Source organism: Heteronotia binoei, chromosome 11 (genome assembly GCF_032191835.1).
Source record: "Heteronotia binoei isolate CCM8104 ecotype False Entrance Well chromosome 11, APGP_CSIRO_Hbin_v1, whole genome shotgun sequence".
Taxonomy (NCBI): Eukaryota; Metazoa; Chordata; class Lepidosauria; order Squamata; family Gekkonidae; genus Heteronotia; species Heteronotia binoei.
This window is the reverse complement of record NC_083233.1, coordinates 54,500,647-54,523,276: the sequence shown is the minus strand read 5'-3', so window position 1 is coordinate 54,523,276 and position 22,630 is coordinate 54,500,647. Positions and strand designations below refer to the sequence as shown.

Sequence of the window (22,630 nt, the reverse complement as noted above, 5' to 3'; positions counted from 1 at the left end):
CATCTCTTCTTTTCCATGGGTATTTCTGTAAGAAAGGGATTGGGTACAGGTGGCAAACTGATTTGCAGTCTTAGTCGTAAAATGGAATCAAGGGTTATAGCTGCTGGTACCCCAAGTAGTATAGTATGTACTTACAATCCTGCCTTTCTGCCTTTACAAGGTCCATACTAATACTAGCTTGAAAGCAAATACCCCCTCTCTTTAGCAAAGGATTAATTTGTAGAAATGGGTTGCTGAAGCTTTTTATTGCATGGAGGTAAATAATATCACCTGGAAAATAGCATTCCATTCAGCCTCTCTTAAAAGGACAGGACACTTTTTTCTCCAGGGAGTTGGCAACTTTAACTACTAGCATGCAGGTGCTTGCAATAACTCATTCTAAGCAGCAGCTGACCTGCTCTACTAAAGACCTAATTACATTTTGTGTTTATTTCAAAGTTCTCTCCTAGGCTTGCCAACTACCTGAAGAAGATGAAGAAGAAGATATTGGATTTATATCCCGCCCTCCACTCCAAAGAGTCTCAGAGCGGCTCACAATCTCCTTTACCTTCCTCCCCCACAACAGACACCCTGTGAGGTGGGTGGGGCTGGAGAGGGCTCTCACAGCAGCTGCCCTTTCAAGGACAACCTCTGCCAGAGCTATGGCTGACCCAAGGCCATTCCAGCAGGTGCAAGTGGAGGAGTGGGGAATCAAACCCGGTTCTCCCAGATAAGAGTCCGCACACTTAACCACTACACCAAACTGGCTCTCCACACCTGGATAAAAACAATGCCTTTACCCTTGTTTGGCATGTTATTTACCAGTGATGTCATTTACCTCCATACCCCACAAAGCTTCAGCTGCCCACTTCCACACATTAAGCCCCTATTAAAGGGGTGTGACATTTTTCTTCAAGGCTATTGGCAATCCTATAATCTCTGGGTCTGCATGGGCCATATACACAGTTCCCAGATGTACCAGCCTGGTCTGAATCACCACTATGATGGCATGAGAAGGAGCTTAATTGTCCCCACCCTGGGCCTGCCAAACTCCCTCAAAAATAGGGTTTAAAGGAAGGGCCTGACAGCCACTGTGGTTCAGTAAGAAGCAGAATCCCGTGCTGCATGCTTCTGGCCTGTTGGTGCAGCTGTAAATAGGAAGCCAGGAAACAGCATGTGTATGCTGGTTGTTAAGCCACAAACTGTTTCCAGTGATATGTCTATCAGAGTTTAGCTGTTTGATGGACTGGAGGGTGGGGGAGGTTGTTATAATAATATTCATATCCAGAGGCTGTTTGCTCAAGAAACCAGATTCTCCCCCTCCCTCATACTGGCTACCATTAGTAAACAGAATATTAGATTTGGAGTTTAAATCCTTGTTCCCAGTGCCAATTTAACCAGGTACAGGGGAGGCACACTGTGGCCCTGCCAAAGCTTGTACCACCTCAGGGTATTTGGCTAGAGGGTTTCACTTGCATGAGTCTTTCCCAATGCACAAACTTTGTGTGGAGGAGGGCATTTTAGCATGCCCCACAACCCCAAGTGACCCCCCCCCCTTTTTTCAATAGGGTTGTCAGCAGCCTGGAAGGGGGGGGATGTTCCTTTAGCAGAGGAGACAAAGTGGTGAAACAGCTGAAGCTTTTCATAGCATGGAGGTAAATAACATCCCCTTAAGCCTCTGTTAAAGGGATTAATAATTTCTTTCCTCCAAGTTGTTGGCAACCTCTGGGTATTTTGAGATGATACAGGTGGTTAGAAAGTTGTGCCCCGGGGAAGAGAGATTGTTAGGGCTGACAACCTGGTGGTGGCTGGAGATCTCCTGGTATTAGAACTGATCTCCAGCTGACAGAAATCAGTTTGCCTGGAGAAAATGGCCTTTCATACAGCACTTGCATAGATGGGGGGAGGCTCAACTCTCTCTTCCAGCATCTCCCCCTCCCCAATTGCTGTTATGTGGGCCATGTTGGCATTGCTGCCTTAACTGCATAGATCTGTAACCTTTCTCTAGGGCTGCTTAGCAATATGCTGCTTCTAGGTACTGAATAGCAGCTCTCACTGCTGACAAGCCATGTTCAACTCGATGGCATTGAACACCCCACGTTTTGAGTTCTGCAGGCATTGTTGGAGACTGCACAGCTGTTGTGCTGCAGCAGGAGTTCCCAACTGAAATGGCATGTGCCCATAGGAAAATGGAGATGACTGCTATAGTGCAATATCCAACCATCTGTGGATGCAGTCAAAACCAAGTACATATGAGCAGGCCAAACTGGTCAGCTGGCAACCTATCATGAGAGATCACTGGGACTATGGCTGGCAATCTGCAGGTGACAGAGATGAGTTCACTTTGGAAGGTAGACTGTGGCATTATACCCCATTGAAGTCCCTCCTCTATCCAAGCTCCACCCTCCTCAGGCCCCAGCTCCAAATCTACAGGTATCTCCCAACCTGGAGCTGGCAACTGTAATTGGGACCCCAACTCATTACAAGCTGACATTCCTATGCAGCTTTTTGTCCACAGTGCAAAGTGTCCACAGTCCAAAGACCAGTTTTCAAAAATTACCTATTCAATGCATGAAACCCTCCCCTACAAAGCAGAGACAAGAAAGCAGACTAAACAGAGCTAGTTCTGAGAACAACTGGTTGTGAACAGAGATAAGAAGCTGGAGAGAGTGAGCGCAGAACAATTATATTTGCACATCTTCAGCGTTGGTGGGTCAAGAGGACTGCATATCAGTACTGGTTCATCCCAGGGGTCGTTTTGTAGAAAAATAGATGGTGGAGTTCATCCAGGGATTGTTATGGAGCTGCATCTACTATTCAGTGGACAAGGTTGGAAGGAGGAGGTGGAACTGTCAGAAAGGTTCAGGAGATGTGCTCCTGTGAGCTCCCGTTAAAAAGAAAAAAGAAAAGCCCTGGATAAGCTGCAAACATTTTCCCCACCACCACAGGAGCAAAGGAGCTTGGGGAGGGTCAACTGTTAATGCATGGAAGCTCACTGGGTGACCTTGGGTCACTTACAGTCAGCCTAATCTACCTGCCAAGGTTGTTGTGAGGATAAAAATGCAGGAGAGAAGAAAAATGCAAAGCTGTTTTGGATCCTCATTGGGAGGAAAGGCAGGCTACAAAGGAATTAAATAAATAATAGGGGGAATCAGTGGAGATTTTTTTTTAGGATTGCCAGCTAGACTGAAGAAAAGTGTCCTGTTTTGAGTCTCAATGGAGGGAAATAGGTCCTTGATTATTTCCAAGGCATAAAGGTAAATAACATCACCTGGTATTTTCTGCCAATCAAACTGATGTTAAAGAGAAGGCTTCAGGGACTGTTTTAAAAACTAGTGACCTTAAATCTGGTTCTTTTAGTTATCAGCTACAAGAAATACCTGTACATTTTTTGGGGTAGAATGGTTTGGGGAGGGGAGGGACCTCAGTGGGTATAATACAGGAGTGGCCAAATTTGCTTAATGTAAGAGCCACATAGAATGAATGCTAGATGCGTCAGAGCTGCAAGACATGAACAAATATTACACACGTGTCATTAAAACTCTTTATACTTTCTTTCCACAGAAAGATACAATAGATACGCATGCACTTTACAACACAATAATGCCAGGAGACTTTAAAAAAACAAAACAAAAATGGGGAATAACAGTCCACATAAGACCAGTATAGGGAAAGGTTAGGGAATTATTTTTGGCACCAAGGACAGAAGGAAACATACATGTATCATATAAACCACTGACCTCTGTTTGTATCATTATGCATCTCTGTTTATCTTGATAACAAGGTTAGTAAATACAGCTCCTACAAGAGCTATTAAACTAAGGGGAAACCTTGTGCTACTCCCTTTAATTTCATTCCTCCTTCCAGTGGCACTCTCTTTCTCTGCTCTAGATATCCAGGCAACCTCTGCGATGGAGGAAAAGAACTTGCAAGCCTACCTACTTTCCCCTCTTCCCCACTCTGGCTACCTGGGATTCTTTTAAGTGGAGGGATCACAGACCAAACCTGGAGTTTTATTTTTCCCAAACAGAAGTTCTAGGGATCAGACTGAAATCTAGTAAATAAAGGTTTGTGAACAGCAATTTGCCAGGGGGCGCATATTAAGACAAAACTTAGCCGGAGGTGGTGGTGGTGGGGACAACCACATTCCCACCACAAAAGGGGAAAGAACTGCTAAACTTTGGAAGCATTTTTCCTTATTCAAAATAAAGCACAAGCCCTTTGAGCAGCTAATCTGGGACTTATTTGATGTTTCTTCCTGTCCTTCGAATCCAGTAACCCAGTGAAATCACATTACATTCCTTCCCAGTTGAAATTATAAGTTGATGATTTTACTGCTATACCCTCCAGCATTTTAACTTGAGAGGGGGGGAGATTCTGAGCGGTGTCTGGGGCTTAGATACCAAGACGATAAGCATCTTCTAAATGCTGACAGAGAGATCCGATAGATTGTGACATTGTCTCATGCAACAGGCAGTTTTCAAGGACAGGACCGCTCACCTGTCGGAGAAATTGCTGTTATTTGAAAACCAGACACGAATCGCTGTCATTGGAGCCGACAGAGCAAAGATGGGAGTCTACACAAAGTTATGGAGGCACCACATGTGACTCTCTACTTAAAGGTGTACACAGAATTGCCACTTAGTTGGGGTTGGTTTACAAGAAAAGGGAATTATATGCTTTTCTGATTGTGGTGCTAGGGTTGCCATCCTCCAGGTGGGACCTGGAGATTTCCTGGAATTACCACTGGCCTCCCGGCTACAAAGATCAGTTCCCTTTGAGAAAAATGGCTGCTTTGGGGTGGCATCACATCCCTGCTGCTTTGCTCTTCTAAATCTGCTTCCCCAAGTTCCACCCTCAAATCTCCAGAAATTTCCCAACCCAGAGCTGCCAGCTATATGAGGCTCCCAGACACAGAACTTTTGCTCAGGTAGAATATTTGTGACAGTTGTGTTTATTATTTATTTACAAAATTCATACCACACCTTTCTGCCCTTGTAAGGTAGAGCCAGTTTGGTATAGAAGTAAGTAAGGCAGAGCCAGTCAGAGAGAGCCAGTTTGATGTAGTGGTTAAGTGTGCGGACTCTTATCTGAGAGAACCGGGTTTGATTCCCCACTCCTCCACTTGCAGCTCCTGGAATGGCCTTGGGTCAGCCATCGCTCTGGTAGCAGTTGTCCTTGAAAGGGCAGCTGCTGCAAGAGCTCTCTCAGCCCCAGCCACCTCACAGGGTGTCTGTTGTGTGTGTGGGATGGTGGTAAAGGAGATTGTGACCACTCTGAGATTCAGAGTGCAGGGTGGGATATGAATCCAATATCTTCTTCTTCTGCCCTTGTAAGGTAGAATTAAAGGGAGCTGTTAATGGAACTCCCTCCCCACCCCTTTTTTCTCCACCAGATTGAAATAATTTTTGTGATATATGGAGCACCTTAAAAGAAACTGCAGCTGTTAAAGATGCAGGAAATTCAGACTTGATGTTCTCCCTTAAATCTGAACAAATAAAGTTATTGTTCAGACAAGATAACTTTTAAACACAAATACACAGAACTGATTACATTGACATAGCTGTCAATGCTGTTTTTAGAGGGGTTGTAGATAACTCTTTCCTAGGCAGTCACTCACCATGGTGTGATGTTAGGACTGTTAGTACAGGATCTGAAAAGTGACAAACTGTCTAAGTATTGTTAGAAGTGTGGCTGTGCTGATTATTGTGAGCCAACCCATAGTTATGGAGTTTTTTTCAGTAGCAACTAATGGCTAGAAAGACTTAACAAAATGAGCTTGTTAAGAGAGGTGTAACAAAATTAGCTTGATGGTTCTTAAGGAGGTGGGATCTCTCTCTTTCTCTACTTTGGAAAGCCACACTAATCAAGGCCAAGGGAGCGAAGGAGAGAGAGAGAGAGAGAGAGAGAGAGGTGGGATGGTACTTTGAATTGGAATGCAGAGATTGACAGAGTGCTAGGAGTTAAGAGAACATAAGAGAAGCCATGTTGGATCAGGCCAATGGCCCATCCAGTACAACACTTTGTGTCACACAGTGGCCAAAAGAACCCAGGTGCCATCAGGATGTCCATCAGTAAGGCCAGGAAACTAGAAGCCCTCCCACTGTTCCCCTCCCCAAGCACCAAGAATACAGAACATCACTGCCCCAAGACAAAGAGTTCCAGAGAGTTTGTAGTTGAAGCAGCTAAAACTGAGCATTTTGAGTCTGTAGTTGCTCTTTGAGAATTTGATGCTAGGTTCACACACACTTAGTGCAATGGAGGACAGGCCTGTTGGAAATACACGCACCAAAATGTACAAAGAAGTGTACATTTTGGTGCGTGTATTTTGTCATGCACTGAATCTACTGAAATTCCCTTTTTGCAACACTTAAAGGTACAGCATTCCTGGCCTGTCTTCCTTTGCAGCTGATCCTTCCACTTTATTTAAACATGCAAATTCAACATTGCCCATTAAATATGGAGGAAAACCTGAGCAAACTAATTTCAGAAGAACTTGATAGATTTTGGTGCTGCCTAGGCTCCTGAATGGGAATGAGGAAAGATATAGTACAGGGGTGGCAAACGGTAGCTCTCCAGATGTTTTTTGCCTACAACTCCCATCAGCTCCAGCCAGCATGGCCAATGGCTGGGGTTGATGGGAGTTGTAGGCAAAAACATCTGGAGAGCTACCATTGGCCACCCCCGATATAGTATAACCCAGGGTGGGCCAAACATGCTTAATGTAAGAGCCTCATAAACTAAACTCCAGATGTTCGAGAGCCGCAAGACAGGAAGGAAAGAAGGCAGGCAGGCAAATAGATGGGGGAGGGAAGGAGAGGTGGAAAGAAAGCAACTAACTTTAAATGCATTTTCCAATCTGCTGATCGGCTTGGGTTGGAAAATTGATTTAAAGAGATAAATGCCTTCTCCTAGCCTGCCAATGGGGCAGTGGGACTTTGATAACCACACAATATATGTGAAAGAGCCACATTTGGATCCTGAGACTCAGTTTGGCTACTCCTGGTATAGCCCAATCTCATCAGATCTTGGAGGCTAAGCAGCCTAAGTTCTAGGAAGGGGAGACCAGCAAGAAAGACTTTGCAAAGGAAGGCAATGGCAAACCACTTCTGCTTAATCACATGCCTTGAAAACCCTGTGGGGTCTCCATAAGTCAGCTGCAACTTGTTGGTATTTTACACATGAACAAATCAGTCCGAATAGGCACCTGAATGCCAGTTTAGAAGAAGGGTTAGGTTAAGGGGTCTCCTCTCAAGGAGTAATTGAGTTGTGGAGTATAGTACCAGTTGCAGAGATAGATGGCTTACAGAAGGGATTAGACCAGGGGTGGCCAAACTTGCTTAATGTAAGAGCCACGTAGAATAAATGTCAGGTATTTGAGAGCTGCAAGACATGAACATCAGGTGTTTGAGAGCCACAAAACAGGAAGGAAGGAGGGAAAAAAGCAAATAGATGGGAGGGAGGAAGAGATGGAAAGAAAGCCACTTTAACTTTACATGCCTTCTCCAAGCCATTGGCTGACTTGATTTGGATAAGTGATTTAAAAAGAAAAATGCCTTCTCAAAGCTGGCCAACAAGTCAGTGGGGGCTTTGAGAGTCACACAATATGTGTGCAAGAGCCACAATTTGGCCACCCTTAGATTAGACACATGGTCCATTGATGTCTACTAGCCATGATGACTAAAGGGAACTTCCACAGCCAAAGGCAGTCAATTTCTGAGTGCCAGTGCTAGAGGACTGGGAAGAGCTTGACTAATGTGCCCCGTTTGTTGGCCCTCCAGGGTAACTGATTGACTAAAGGGTGAAACAGGATGCTGAATTAGACAGACCAGGGGTCTGCTCCAGCAGGGGGCCTCTTCTGTTCTTAAAGACATTTAACAGTCCATCCTGCCTTGTCTAGGCCCTCCTCCACCATACCAATTTATCCTATGTAGGACATTGGGTTAATAAGGAGAGCAGGTGGGGCTTGCTCATGATATATAATCAAGCCTATTTCTATCTTTAAGAGTAGGTCCAGTTGAAATAGAAGCCTGGTAAGTGGGAAAGGGATGAGTGGAGACAGTGCTGGGGCTGTGATAGTTTATAGACTGTGTTAAAGATTGTACGGGGATCCATGCAGGCTCAGCGCTCCTTTTTTCCTTTTTACCTTTCTGCCTTAAAAAGGGCAAATTCAAGCTGGTCAGGTATTGATTAAAATGAGTAATTATCCTAACAGCTATCAGTTCTGATGGTGCGAAGAGTTCATACTGGGTTGCTAATGGGCACAGCATTTTAAAAATACAGGCTTGGGTTGTTTACGGGGGGGGGGGGGGGGGAGGGTGCAGGCGAGACTGGCCAGAATTACTTCTAGTAAATCTGGGCTTTGTCTGAATCCAGGTCACCAGCTCTGTTTTCATGTAGGCTACTACAAAATATGCACAAGTGAACTCCAAAGGAGGCAGGTGGCTGAGCTAGAACTAGGGTAAGGCCTGAAGATCTCCTGGAATTACAGCTGATTTCCAGACTACAGAGATCAGTTCCCCTGAAGAAAATGGCTGTGTTAGGAGGCATTATTTTCGTCTATAAGTATCCTACTCTGCCATCCCTAGACTCTACCCCCAGTTCTCTAGAAATCTCTAGAAAGAGCCAGCTACTCTAGCTAACCCCCATGCCAAGGCTGTAGGGGAGGCTCTGTGGTTTACTGTACTTTTTCCTCTGCATCTAAGGTTGCCAGCCTCCAGGTGGCACCTTTAAATCTCCTGCTATTATCGTTGGTCTCCAGATCCGTTCCCTTGGGAAAAAATGGCTGCTTTGGGCAGTGGACTCTTTGGCATTATTACACCCTGCAGAGGTTCCTCCACCTCCCAAGTTCCACCCTTCCCAGGCTCTATTCCCGAAATCTCCCAATATCCCCCTACCCAGAGTTGGCCAACCCTATGCAGCTCTTTTGCACAGGTCCAGTAGTATTCAAGCAGATAGACCAGTATGGCGACCTTCTGGAGCAGCAGTTATAAAGATATCACCAACACCCAGCAAATGGCATGTTTTTCCTCTCTACATCTGTAGAGTCCACCAGACTTTGGGTTCTATTCTGTCCCTGGTGCCTTCCATGCACACAATATTAGTTTTGGGCCTTGAGGCTTACAGAGTGCTTAACGCATTCATGCAGCCCACTTGGTCACTGAATGCCTGATTGCTGGCAGTTGCTTTGTGGCTAGGTTGAACAGCAGTGCGTGTGAAGAGGGATGAAGGCTTTGCTGTGTTTGCTCAGGGATAGCTTATTCACCCACGAAAGTCACTGCTTTGTGTCTCCGGCAGAATGACACTTATTTGCTGCTTATGTAGGAGAGGTTGGGGAAGATGGACTTAAAAGCTTGGATTTAATTGCTTGCCTTGCTTTTCTTTCCAGGGGGTGAGGCTCAAAGAGGCTTATGGTTCATACTCTGGGCCTCTGTTTTATCTTCACAGCAACCTTGTGAGGTAGATCAGGAGGAGATACTGACTGACCTGAGTGGAGATCTGACCCTGGTACTCCTGGATCCTAGACTGGCATTCTAACTGCTACTTTACTCTGGCTGGCTCTCAGTCGGTTAATGGCTCCTATATCTGGGAAAGGGGGGGGGGGGGAACCAAACAAGTAAAGCTGTATGGAACAGATAAATAAATGCTTCTTAATTAGGGTTGCCAGGTCTGCATGGGAAAATGCTTGGAGACCTGGGGGTGTATCTGGGAGATGGTGGGGTTTGGGGAGGGGTCTCAGCATGGTACAATGCCATAGAGTCCACCCTTCAAAGCAGCCATTTTCTCCAGGGGAACTGATCTTTGTCAGCTGGAGATCAGTTGTAAAAGTGGGAAATCTCCAGGTTCCACCTGGAGACTGGCAACCCTAATTTTAATATGCTTGAAACATGCTGCTTGGCTAACTTCATAATTCCTGCATTTAGCAGATAATGTCTCCTGGCCTCTTGTGTTGCTGCCGCTATGGGTTCTTGTGAAGTTCAAACCGCATGAAACGATCCTTGTCCAGAGCTATGTATACAAAAATTTAAAACACTGGGCCAAAGTTGAAATGGAAAGCAAATTATGTTAATTGAGCAATTTTGGTATTACTCTTGCTTAACAAGTGCTGCTAGTTCCTACATTGAGAACTAGCTAGAGCGGTTCCTCAGTGCAACAGGCTTCCTCGGGAGGTGGTGGGCTCTCCTCCTTTGGAGGTTTTCAGACAGAGGCTAGATGGCCATCTGACAGCAATGCCCTTTCTGTGAGCTTAGGCAGACCATGAGAAGGAGGGCAGGGGGAGGTACTTGTAATTTTCTTGTGCTGTATAGGGGGTTGGACTAGATGACCCTAGAGGTCTCTTCCAACTCTATGATTCTAGTTCCTATTATCCCAGCTTTCCTAGTCCAGGTGCAGCAGGTTCCCTTGCTTCTTGTAAAAATGTTCTTTCAGAGCTTTTTTATGGTGGGGAAAGTTATTGTTGGAGAAGGCTGTGCTGCAATTCCTTTTTAATGTGTTTTGGGTGGTAATTCTTGTGTATTCTATCTTTCTATTGCAGCTTTATTACTGATGTTTTGAGTCTAATGAGAAAGGCAGGTTGTACTTAAAATAACATAGAAAGGTAAATGAGGACACTAAAGTTTATTTTCTTTTCTTCCCCGTTCTGTTAAAATCTCAGACTGGATTTAAAGCTGACATTGGCATAACTATGGAACCCGGGCTGCAATCCTAAAAATATGTTCTTATCAGTAAGATCTATTGAATAAAATGGGTCTTGCTTCTCAGTAGACTTGCTTAGGAAGGATTGCTGCTACACACCACAGTCCTAAACAGAGTGAGCCCATTGGCTTGGAAAAGTGTGTTTCGGATTGCATTGTTAGTCATGCAGTTTGCACATAGCCTGTGTCTGGCACAAATCAGGCTGTTGTGCAGGCTCTGCTGTGTTACCTGCCAAGGCATGTAACTGTTCATGTTGTACACATTATAACTGCTGATGGCCCATTTAAAAACAACTCCCCTGACCATGTGCGAAAGATGCTACAGTAAGTTCTTTAGTCTCCAATAATGTCTTGATTTAAACTGACCATTACTTCACTGCTTGCATACATGTTGTCACGGTCATATGGGCTAGAAACTCCTACTTAGCTTTTGAAATGGAAAGTGGAGGTCCTAAGGACCACACTCCAGCCCTCAATGCAACTCTTTCTTACTGAAACTGCAACCTACATAACTTGGAGCCTGGAGCTTAGCCAGCACTAATGCGGATTTTACAAAGTCCTGTTTCTTGTTTTGTCAGAAAAAAAGAAAGTATGCAGAATGTAACTTAAACCTCTTGGGAGAGAATACTTTTTTGTGATAGCATGTGACAAAACTTGAGGAGTCCATAGTTCATTCTTTTCCTTTCTTGGGAAGGTTTTCCAAGAGAAAAACATAATGCGCTTATGAAAAATACAATTTGGTCTAATGTAGAGCCCAGCCATGTGAAGGGGGGAGAAAATGAGTATATTTGGGAACCTGAAAGGGGGGGTGGGTTCCCATGATATGGCTTGTAACCAGGGTTGCAACTCTAGGAACTCAGCAGAGGTGTGATATGATGGTGTCATAGAGTCCACCCTCCAAAGCTGCCATTTGCTCCAGGGGAACTGATCTCTGGACTCTGGAGATCCCTTGTAACTCCTGGAGAACAGTAGGCCCCACCTAGGGGCTGGTAAAAAGGTAAAGGTAACTCAGGCCATGAAGAGAGAGCTCATGAGATTATGCTCTAGAATGGTGGTGTGACCCAGAAAAATGTTGCTTGTTTTCTCCCTGGTGGTTCAGTCTGCTGATAGCAAACTCTTATCAGATGGCAGATGAGGTGGTAAAATGGCATCTAGACAATTAGCTTTGCATATATACAACTGGATCATATCCCTTTATCTAATTCCTGCTCTTGGGAACACAATTTCCAAAACTGCCACCTTGATAAACGGTGGTAATTGTAAAGAGCAAAAAGCAACGATAATACCCTATAGGTTCCTTGGAGGAGGAGAGCTATATAAATTAACTGTGCAAGCACCAGTTGTTTTCGAGTCTGGGGTGAAGTAGCATCACAATGTTTTCACGGCAGACTTTTTAACAGGGTGGTTTGCCATTGCCTTCCCCAGTCATCTACACCCCCCACCCCCAGCAAGCTGGGTACCCATTTTACCGACCTCGGAACAATGGAAACATGAGTCATTCTTGAGCTGGCTACCTGAACCCAGCTTCCGCCAGCATTGAACTTAGGTCATGAAGAGAGAGCTCATGAGAGTATGCTCTAGAAAGGTGCCATGACCCAGAAAAATGTTGCTTGTTTTCTCCCTGGTGGTTCAGTCTGCTGATGGCAAACTCTTCTCAGATGGCAGATGGGGTGGTAAAATGGCATCTAGACAATTCTCTTTGCCCTTGTCGTAGTTAATGCTCCTTTTAAAAAAAGAAAAGACTGCAATATGCAGAAAACTAGAATGCTGCAGAGGAGGTTAGGCTAGAAGGTTAGGCTTCTTGCCAATCTAGCTTTCTGTAGGTGGGGAACTCTTTTCAGTGGAAGAACATTAATCACGCAGAGTCCCCCGTCAGCCAGCAGTGGAGCAACAGGGCACAGAGTTGACTGAACCTCTGCCATTTGAGGAGGTGTTGCTTGCAGATCTAAAAGCAGTTTACTCCTTAAATGCTAACAAAGATGGGGGCTATCTCCCCCACCCACCCACAGTAAACATGCTTAAGATTTCAGTGGTATATACAACTGGATCATCTCCCTTCATCTAATTCCTGCCCTTGGGAACACAATTTCCAAAACTGCCACCTTGATAAATGGTGGTGATTGTAAAAAACAAAAAGCAGTGATCATACCCTGTAAGTTCCTTGGAGAAGGAGAGCTATATAAATTAACTGGAAGGCCTGTGTTCAAATCCCACCTCTGCTACAGGTTTTTTTGTCTGGCCTCGAGCAACTCTCTGCCCTTTGGTTCCCCAATTGTATAGCAGCAATACATAGGCTTGCTAATCCCCAGGTCCCAGCAGGGGTTCTTCTGATTTCCCAGACTCCTTCCTGCCCCCAGTCAGCTGGCTGACAGGGGGAAGCCCTGCCTGCAGAGGACCATGTGCCTTTCTACCTCTGGAGGCTTCAGTCTCTGATTGAAAGGCTTCCTTCAGTCTCTGATTGAATGGGATGGTGTGTCTGTGTTACTTTGAAGAAGTTGGCAGCAACTTGTGAGTACAGAGGCCAATCCCTTGCTACAGAGTTGCCAGAAACGGGGGCAGGGGGGAGGGAAACGCCTGCTGAGCACTTCATTATTCCCTATGTGAAGATCGATTCTCATAGGGTATAATGGGGAATTGATTTGGAGGTTTTGGGGGCTCTGGGGGAGCTGTTTTTTGAGATAGAGGCACCAAATTTTTAGTATAGTATCTAGTGCCTCTCCTCAAAGTAACCCCCAAATTTCAAAACGATTGGACCACGGGGTCCAATTTTATGAGCCCCAAAAGAAGGTGCCCCTATCCTTCATTATTTCCTATGGAGGGAAGGCATTTAAAAAGGTGTGCTGTCCCTTTAAATGTGATGGCCAGAACTCCCTTGGAGTTCAATTATGCTTGTCACGCCCTTGTTCCTGGCTCTGCCCCCAATGTCTCCTGGCTCTACCCCCAAAGTCCCCAGATATTTTTTTGAATTGGACTTGGCAACCCTAGCAATATATAAACAAGAACTATGTTAGATTCATCCTAATTTGCGGCTAGGGTAGAATCAAATCTATATATCTGAGAGTTGTACTATATATTTGTACTTTCAACATTCCAGGGGTGTAGGGACTCCATTTTCTTGTTTTCATGCTAAGGATCACTGTCCAAGGCATTCCTCTTCTCCTTTTCATACACCTGAAAGCTCTACTCCATCTGTTTGTATCCTTCTGTTCTTTGCAATAGCTGCTCCCAGGGCTTTTTTTTGAGCAGGAATACACAGGAATGCAGTTCTGGCTGGCTTGGCTTCAGAGGATGTGGCCTAATATGCAAAGGAGCTCCTGCTGGGCTTTTTTCTACAAAAAAGCCCTATGTGAAACAATGGTGATGTCAGGGGATGTGGCCTAATATGCAAATGAGGCCCAGCTGGGCTTTTTCCTACCAAAAAAGCCCTGGCTGCTCCCCCCTCCCAGTGACTGTTCTTTAGGTTAAAGAGATACTAGGAAAACACAACTGTTTTGCAATATGGTTCTGAATGGTCAAAATAAACCTCACCAGCTGTAACTTGTGCAGTCATTGGTGGCCTTGGAGCTTAAGTTGGTGTGGTGTGGTTTGTTGACAAGTTTTAGCTGGGTTCAAACGGCTGCTCAGACACAGAGCTCACTAGGCAGCTGTGGGCTGGTTTTCTTCTTTCTGCCTAACTTGCTTAACTGGGGTGTTGTGAAGATACAACATTGGGGGCCAGAATATGTGTCATCCTGAACTCCTTATGAAGATGGGTAGGCGAAAAATAAATGAGTGTGTTTATATTTATTCAGTATCTTTTATTCTGCTTTTCTTCTCAATGGGGCTTAAAGCTGCTTACAAAATGACACTTTAAATAAGCATATATAAAATACAATCTAAAAACAAAGTTTCCTTAAAAACGAAGTATCTCTAAAAACATTCTGGGCTAATGTCTATCAGGCATCTGTCTAAAATCATGAGTTGTGATCCAGTGCCCTCCTGGGCACTGGTGTGAGGAGTAGGGTTGCCAACTCCTGGTTGGGAAACTCCTGGAGATGTGGGAGTGGGGCCTGGGGAGGACAGAGAGCTCAGTGAGGTACACTGCCATAGAGTACACCCTTCAAAGCAGCCATTTTATGTAGAGGAATTGATCTCTGTAGTCTGGAGATTAGTTATAATTCCAGAGGATCCCCAGGTCCTGCCCGGAGGCTGGCATCCCTACCAACCATACCTAAATATCTAAAACAGGAGATCGAAACTGCCACTGCTGACAGCCTGAATGTTTCAAACTCTTGCATCAGACCAAGAGTCCATCTAGTCCAGCATCCCGTCTCACCTAGAGACTTGAGGTTAGGGCTGATCCCTGAAGGAAGGCACAGTAATAAGCAAAGAGAGCTGGTGAAGAACTTGCCATGGATGGTTAGAGATCTCTTCCCTCCCCTCCCCACCTATATGGAGCTGAGGGTGTTGCCACTTCATTTGCCACGGAACTCCTGCCTGTTCCTTTGCCCTGATTGCCTCACAGCTTCTGCCTGCTCAAGTTCTCGTGATGCATGGGGCAGACAAGCTGGCAGGCAGACTCTGCCCCTTGGGGCCGCCTCTCCCTTTCCTGTCCAAAGGGCAGAGGAAGGTCTAGTGTGTATAAACTGAAGCCTTGAGCCCAGCCCTGCAGAACTGGGGCAGCTGCTGTTCAACTCAGCTAAGGTAAGTCACTGCTTTCCTGGGATGTTAGCACCAGGCAGGGCAAGTGTGGGGGGAACGACTTTCTGTTTTTCAGCATGCGGCAACTTGTTGGAGATTGGTGGGATGGCACCTGGCAGTTGCCCCCAGGGATGGCAGCAACTTAATCATCTTCCTGTCTTGGGAGTGCTTGAAGATAGGAGGTACTATTTGCACAATGTTACTGTGTACCGATTTGTACCTGCTTGCTTTCATCTTGGGTTGCCCCTTCGTGTGGCTGAAGTCAGCTGGAATTCTTTGCTTTGTAGATAGTTTGTTTTCTTTGGACTGTATAGGTTTGAGGGGCTGAGCTGGAAGCTCAGAGCTATAACTATGGGCCCTTTTTGACTCTGAAACTGGTCTATGTCTATCTCTGTGTATTGATCATAACTGCATGGTCCGAGGGGAGAGTGGACAGTATTCCATGAAGCAACGGAGAGTGGAATGGGATTGTTAGATTGGTGGAAGAAATGAGAAAGTTTCCTGCACTTTTCATTGCTTTGTTACAGGCCATATTGCATCATTCTTCAGTTTTGCCATCCAGTTCTACTAGATATATGATACCTTGTTAGTTTCTAATTCTGTGAGCCAGTTTTATTCACTATTGGGTGCTTAATAGTGTTCTTTTCGTTCTTTTTTAGTTTTTTTGTTTTGTGTGTCTGAACCTGGAAGTCATGGTGACCTCTGGTGACTGACCCCTACTGGGGGCCTGGAGGATAGTCAGGGAGGTGACTGAATAAAGCCTGCCCCTGTCCTGACAGCTGGTATCTCAAAGAGGTCTCCCACCCAAGCACTTGGCAGAGTCAGCTCTGCTTAGCTTCTGAGATTGGGCTTGCCTTGATCTTAATAGTGTTCTTAATGTGTAATCTGCCTTGAGTCTAAATGAAAAAGGCAAGCTACAAAAGAAGTAAATTGCCAGCTCATGGCAATGAGGAAGAAATCAGACTGGTCCTTTGTTGTAAGATCGTAGATGTCTGCCTGTTAAAGGACAACCAACCAGCGTTCCCTCTAAGCTGAGTTTATGTGAGCCAGCTCATCGTTTTTTAGCCTCTTGCTCACACATTTTTGTCTTAGTTCAGCCTGCTCAGGAAGGATGGCCCCTGAGCACACTAATTTGGGCAGTAGCTCACGACTTTAACGTCAGTAGCTCGCAAAGTAGAATTTTTGCTCACAAGACTCCATGGCTTAGATGGAATATTGCTACCAACCCTTAAATCTGTGGGCTTGAACCCATGCCTTACAGCCACTGCCCTCCAAGAGAGTGTGGTGTCTACAGAGTAGCAGTTGCTAAGTAAGCCTTTTCTTCCTACAGCTCAAAGCTACACTGGTAAAGATGGATTATGCCAAGAAGTCTCTGGGCCTGCTCTCCCCAAGGTCTCTTTCTAAGTAAGTTCTCATCAAGTGACTATAGCTGGTGAGGATGTTTGTGGCTTTGCCTTGAGTTCAAATGGAAATAGAAGCAGGCATGGCATCAAAAATGCCCATCCAAGGTCTCCAAGGGCTGAGCTATATATTATATTATTTGTAGCATCATTTAGCTCTACTTTGATTTGAAATATATAATGTAAAGCTAATATAATGAGCTAAGATTAACTTGTGAATTTTATAAATTTTATTATTTAATCTTTGAGAGAAGAATGAAGGAAGAAAATGAAGATGAATAAAACATGAAGATACAATGTTTAAGTGATATCAAGTTTGTACAGTGTAAAAGATTTTGTTGGAGTTGTTAATTTTTAAATTCTTCCTTTAATAAAGAAAGAAAATGCAAAAAAAAAAAATGCCCATCCAAAGCTTATAGCCTGGGCCACCACCAATCCCAGCCAGCCCAACCCATCTATTGTGCCAGTTCCCTTTTTTCACTCTTTGCTTTTGAACATATCAGGTAGAAGTCAGGGGATTTACAGAATCAAACTGGAAACCAAGGGGTCTTACACATGTGTGGTTTGCTCCAACTTGGATACGTTGGTTTCCCCTCCTTCCCGCAGAGCATCATGATGCTTTTGTGCACCCCCTGGCTTTTCTGCATCATTTCCAAAACCTGCAGTCTTCTTGGGAAAATCGCAGTGAAGTCAGAGTGGCTTCCATGTGGACAAAAAGTGCACATCTTTCCCAGTCCTGCCCACATCAGTGTCATTCCCACCTTATACCAAATAGCTTCTTTAGGGGGATAATGCTGTAGTGTTAGATCTACTGCAACAATGTACTAGTTCTCAACTTTTTTTTCATAGCCAGACTTTAACCCTTTTTGTTGCACATCATAAATGGAAAGGTATAGGATGTACACAATGGCTAATGAGCCACCCTTAAGGCCTACAAGGCAGGGCACAGAGGCTACAGCCTGCCCTTCTGGCCCCAGCAACTAGAACTCAGAGGTATGCTTTAGCTATAACGTTCCCATAATCAGTGATTTTGTTCCATTCCCTTTCAAAGCCATCTAAGTTAGTGGTCACCTCTGTGCCCTGTAGCAGTTTCATAGATAAATTGCATGTTGCACAAGATCATCAAGGACAATTCCTCCTACTGCTTTTAAATCCCAACTGCTAGGGCTCCTGACAGGGAGGGAATGCTAGTTAAGCCAGGCTAAAATTATAGGGAAGATAGCCATGGGTTTTGGCAGGTTTTCCTTGATGGAGTCTGTCTCCTCTTTTCCTAGGTGTGTCTCTGCCAGTGCCTCCATGACGCAGCAACTGCTAGCCACCCCTGCTCCCCGGGCCCGGCCTTACCGAGTGACTAACTGGGATCGCACCATGCGCAAAGGCATCATGGCTGACAGCCTGGAGGACTTGCTTGAGAAAGTAAGCATTTGAAGGCTCTGTTTTGGAAGGGAAGTGGAAGGGCAGTTGGGCAGCAGCCATTGTAATTGTATCCCAATGTATTTGTACAGGTGCGCAGTGCTCTGCTCTTGGTGGGACCCATATCGGTCGTCATAGACGAGGATGGCACCAGCGTGGAGACAGAAGAGTTCTTCCAGACACTAGAGGAAGGCAGCGTGTTGCTAGTGTTAACCAAGGGTCAGATCTGGCGCCCAGCCAAGGTGAGCACTGACCGGCTAGATCAAACTTTGTGAAAATGAGCAGAGCTACCCCTTGTAATAGAGGAGTCGTGTACCTGGGATGTTCCTTGTAAAGTGACTAGTTGCTGAGCAAAGTTGGTTGAATGATTCCTTGGAGCATAGGTTTGGGATTGGTAAATGGCATACATTTACTTTAACATCCATGAAATTTGGACTCACTGCAATTGAAAACACTTTCGAAAATTTAGAACAGGAAATGAACATATGTAGCTGCCTTATACTGAATCAGACCTTTGGCCCATCAAAGTCAGTATTGTCTTCTCAGACTGGCAGCGGCTCTCCAGGGTCTCAAGCTGAGGTTTTTCACACCTATTTGCCTGGACCCTTTTTTGGAGATGCCAGGGATTGAACCTGGGACCTTCTGCTTCCCAAGCAGATGCTCTACCACTGAGCCACCGTCCCTCCCCAATGGAGGTGTTAACTAGGATAAAGAGCTTTGGTGCTGGGAAGGGGATACATTGCTATTGGAAGACTAACCCTATTTGGGATTGTTTCTGGGCACTAAGGTTTCAGCTGTTGTGCCTCACTGTAGCATTGTTCAAGGGCAAGGAGGGTTAGAAACTTGCTTATTTTTATCAATTAGATGAAAACTGAGGTCTCATGGGGCAACTGGAATTTCTGAACTGGCGCTATCTCAGTGAAAGGCTTGTATGATCAAGCTTCTTCCTTCAAGTTCTAGTTGGCTTATTGCTGCGTGAAGGTTTTTAAAACCTAATTAGCCTTGGTTTTTGTTTGTTTGGGGCAGACTGCAGGCTACCAGCTGTCGCTATCCCACAAGCCCCGGCACAGGATTGATGTGGCATGTGTAACCTTCGACCTCTACAAGACCAATCCTCAAGACTTCCTTGGCTGCTTGAATGTCAAAGCCACCCTCTATGGCACATACAGTATGTCCTACGATATGCAGTGCTATGGGGCCAAAAGGATAATGAAGTGAGTGGTTGAGTTTTTCTCTTCTTTCCCACCTCCCCTAGCCCTTCAGTACAACAGAGCTACTGAGCCACTCCCCCTTTTTTAAAAATAGGATGTTGCTTAATTTTCCATGCTGTTTGTCCAATTCTTGTTAATCAATGTTATTCAGAATATAGAGAGAAGAGAATCTATATTCTCAAACTTCACCTTTGATCCTGATGTTGGAAGCTTTGCTTTACACTGTACTGTGTACCTTTCTTCCTTCCTGTGGAAAAACAGTGCAGGGGCTACCAAGTTGGGGAGGGTGGGGGGAGGAGTGCAGGCACCAGACTGAAGGCTGCCAACCTCTAGATGGTAACTGGAGATCTCCTGGGATTACAGCTGATCTCCAGGCAACAGAGATCTATTCATCTTGAGAAAATGGCTATTTTGGAAGGTGGACTCAATAGCATGATACCCCATTGAGGTACCACCACTCCCCAAACACCAGTGTCCAGATCTCCAGGCTTTCCCAAACCCAGACTGGCAACCTTAGCCAGACTGGTGGTCACTGGTCAAAACTTAAACCTGGCATGTTTATTGCGATATCTCTGTGTTCAAGGGGGATCCTGAATACAGAATGCTGTCTTCACTGGACCCCTTTACTTGAGACATAGATTTGTGTCCAGAACATGCACCTGAACTTTGATGGCAGTCTTAAATTGTGGTTTTTATCATTGTAGTTTCATTTACATTGTAAGCTGCCTTGAGTTTTGTAAGATGGAAAAGTAGCTAATGAATGTTTTAAATAAATGAACTTCCACTGCAACATCTGTGCTAGGCTAAGTTCTGAACAAGGCAGCAGGAATAATTTCACATAGCCAATTCCTTCTGTGTTCTGCCTCTACAAGGGCCCATGCCAGGAGCGCAGTGGTATAAACATGGGACCACTCCTGGCACATTGCCAGGATTTTTAAAGTCAGGGGGCTTTTTTAAAAGTTGGGGGGCACCCTTTCCCTTTTCTCAGAAGCTTTCTTCTGTTGAAAAAGGAAAAAAGTAGGCTGCACCCTGGAGGCCCCCTGGAAGTAAGGGGGCCCTGCCTGGAAGTCAGGGAGCAGTGCCCCCCCCCCGCCATGGCTACAGGCCTGGACCACTCATGTGCATCTGTTAAGCTGCAGAGTGTTAAAGGTGCAGTACTCCAGTCCTAAACTCTGCTCATGACCTGAGTTCAATCCCTTGTGGAAGCTGGGTTTTCAGGTAGCTGGCTCAAGGTTGACTCGGCCTTCCATCCTTCCGAGGTCAGTAAAATGAGTACCCAGCTTGCTGGGGGGTGGGGAGGAGTGTAGATGACTGGGGAAGGCAATGGCAAACCACCTATAAAAAGTCTGCTGTGAAAACATGAAAGCAATGTCACCCCAGAGTCGGAAACGACTGGTGCTTGCACAGGGGACCTTTCCTTTTCCTTTCTATTAAATGGGAAGGAAGGGGGGTAAATATCTCTGCCTAGCCTACCTACATGGTTGTGGAAGATAAAAGTACAGATATGCTTACTGTCCTGAGTTCACTGACAAAAGGGTGGGATATAAAGATCAATGAAATAAAAGAAAATATGATGCACCTAGAGAAGTCCATGACAGCGTATGCTGCCATTCATTTGTCCTTAAGCTGCAACAGGATTTTTGTGTTTATTAAAATAAACAGTCAGTTTATTCCTGCTAATAATCATGTTATTTCTCTTATAATATTTGGGTTGATGGGGAGGGGGGGCAGCAGCAGCAAAACCCCATAAGGAATCTGTTGCCTATGGACCATTGATGATGCTTGGTAACCTGTGCCTTTGTCATCTGAGGCCCTTGTGGGTCCCTGACAAGTATGTCCTTCTTTCCACAGGGAAGCTCTACGTTGGACACTCTTCACCATGCAAGCTACAGGCCACGTGTTGCTTGGCACTTCCTGTTACGTGCAGCAGTTGTTGGATGCTAGTGAAGAGCAGCAGAAAGAGGAAGTCTCATCAGCTCTGTTCAGCCTCCTGTCTCCTCCCACCAGAAAGATGCTGCGGTGATGGAGGTTCTGTCATTTAGACTTTGTATTGACAGCTGTCAGCATCTAGAAGCTGATAACTCTAGCACCTGCTATGGAGTAAGGTGGAAAAGAAGCTTTGGCACTCTCATGCACCACCTGGCCATAAACATAGCTGGTAGAAAAGTGGTTGGGAGCACAAGACGGGGTGTCAAACTTCTTCTGTCTGCATCTGGTTGCTCAGATGTCCTGTGCTGTGTAAATGTGCTATTTCACTGTGTTAAGAAGCACTGCTCACTGTACTTGGTGAAAGCAGTGAAGAAGGGCCTCTGAGATCTGCCTAGACTTTTTTTTTTCTTAGAAGAGGTTGTCTGTTCTGGATGCATCTTCACCCTCATGGTGTCCTGTCTTAATGAATATTGTATTGTGAATATGTAATATTAAAGATTATTTCTTAAAACCATTACATCTAGAAGTGGCCTGGTGGCAGGGAGAGAAGCTCTCAGTTAAACTGCATGATCTCAGTCTTCCTACTGGTTATCTGCTGTAGACAAGGGTAGATAAGACATAACTACATTAGTTATGTATTGCTCTATTCCACCAGTGCATTGCTAAAAACTGGGCAGCTTTGTTAACACTCCTTTCTAGATCAAAGATCACTGCCTTGGTAACACTCTTTCTCTCCACACCCCAGGCACACACTTCTGAAGGGCTTTCCTTGACTTGTTAGGTGCCCCTCCTCTGCAACAGACTGGCCTACACTGATTGCTGAGGCAAGAAATGCTTAGGAAGCTCACCCAAACACTAAATGCATTGTATTCGTATCCTGTCTGCATCCACTGGTGTAACACATAGATGTCCAGACACTCTCCAGAGTTAGTGCTCTTTAGACCAGGATTGGCCAAACGTGCTTAACATAAGAGTCACACTGAATAAGCATCAGATGTTTGAGAGCCACAAGACAGGAAGGAAGGCAAATAGATGGGGGAAGAGAGAGCAACTTTAAATGCATTCTCCAATCTGCTGGCTTGGATAAGTTGTTTAAAGAGAGATATGCCTTCTCCTAGCCTGCTGACAAGGCAGTGGGGGCTTTGAGAGCCAGAAGATATATGTGAAAGAGCCATGTGTGGCTCCCAAGCTGCAATTTGGCCACTCCTGCTTTAGACTTCGGACTGAAATGTGGAGACCAGCTTATTGGCTCAGTGTGGGAAGCATATTACAGCTTTATGCTACCATCTAAAAGGGAGGGGGACTTCCACATGGAAACTTTTAC

The 22,630-nt window shown here is 45.2% G+C and overlaps 1 protein-coding gene across 1 annotated transcript; it reads left to right on the top strand.

Moving 5' to 3' along the window:
- The first annotated feature begins 15,310 nt into the window (after nt 1-15,310).
- On the top strand, nt 15,311-21,820 carry CIDEC (cell death inducing DFFA like effector c). Its single transcript, XM_060249832.1, has 6 exons — nt 15,311-15,356; nt 16,684-16,757; nt 18,028-18,169; nt 18,259-18,408; nt 19,193-19,380; nt 21,229-21,820. The coding sequence occupies exons 2-6, from the start codon at nt 16,705-16,707 to the stop codon at nt 21,398-21,400; spliced, it is 705 nt and encodes a 234-aa protein (XP_060105815.1). The 5' UTR covers nt 15,311-15,356; nt 16,684-16,704; the 3' UTR covers nt 21,401-21,820.
- Nucleotides 21,821-22,630: the final 810 nt, after the last annotated feature.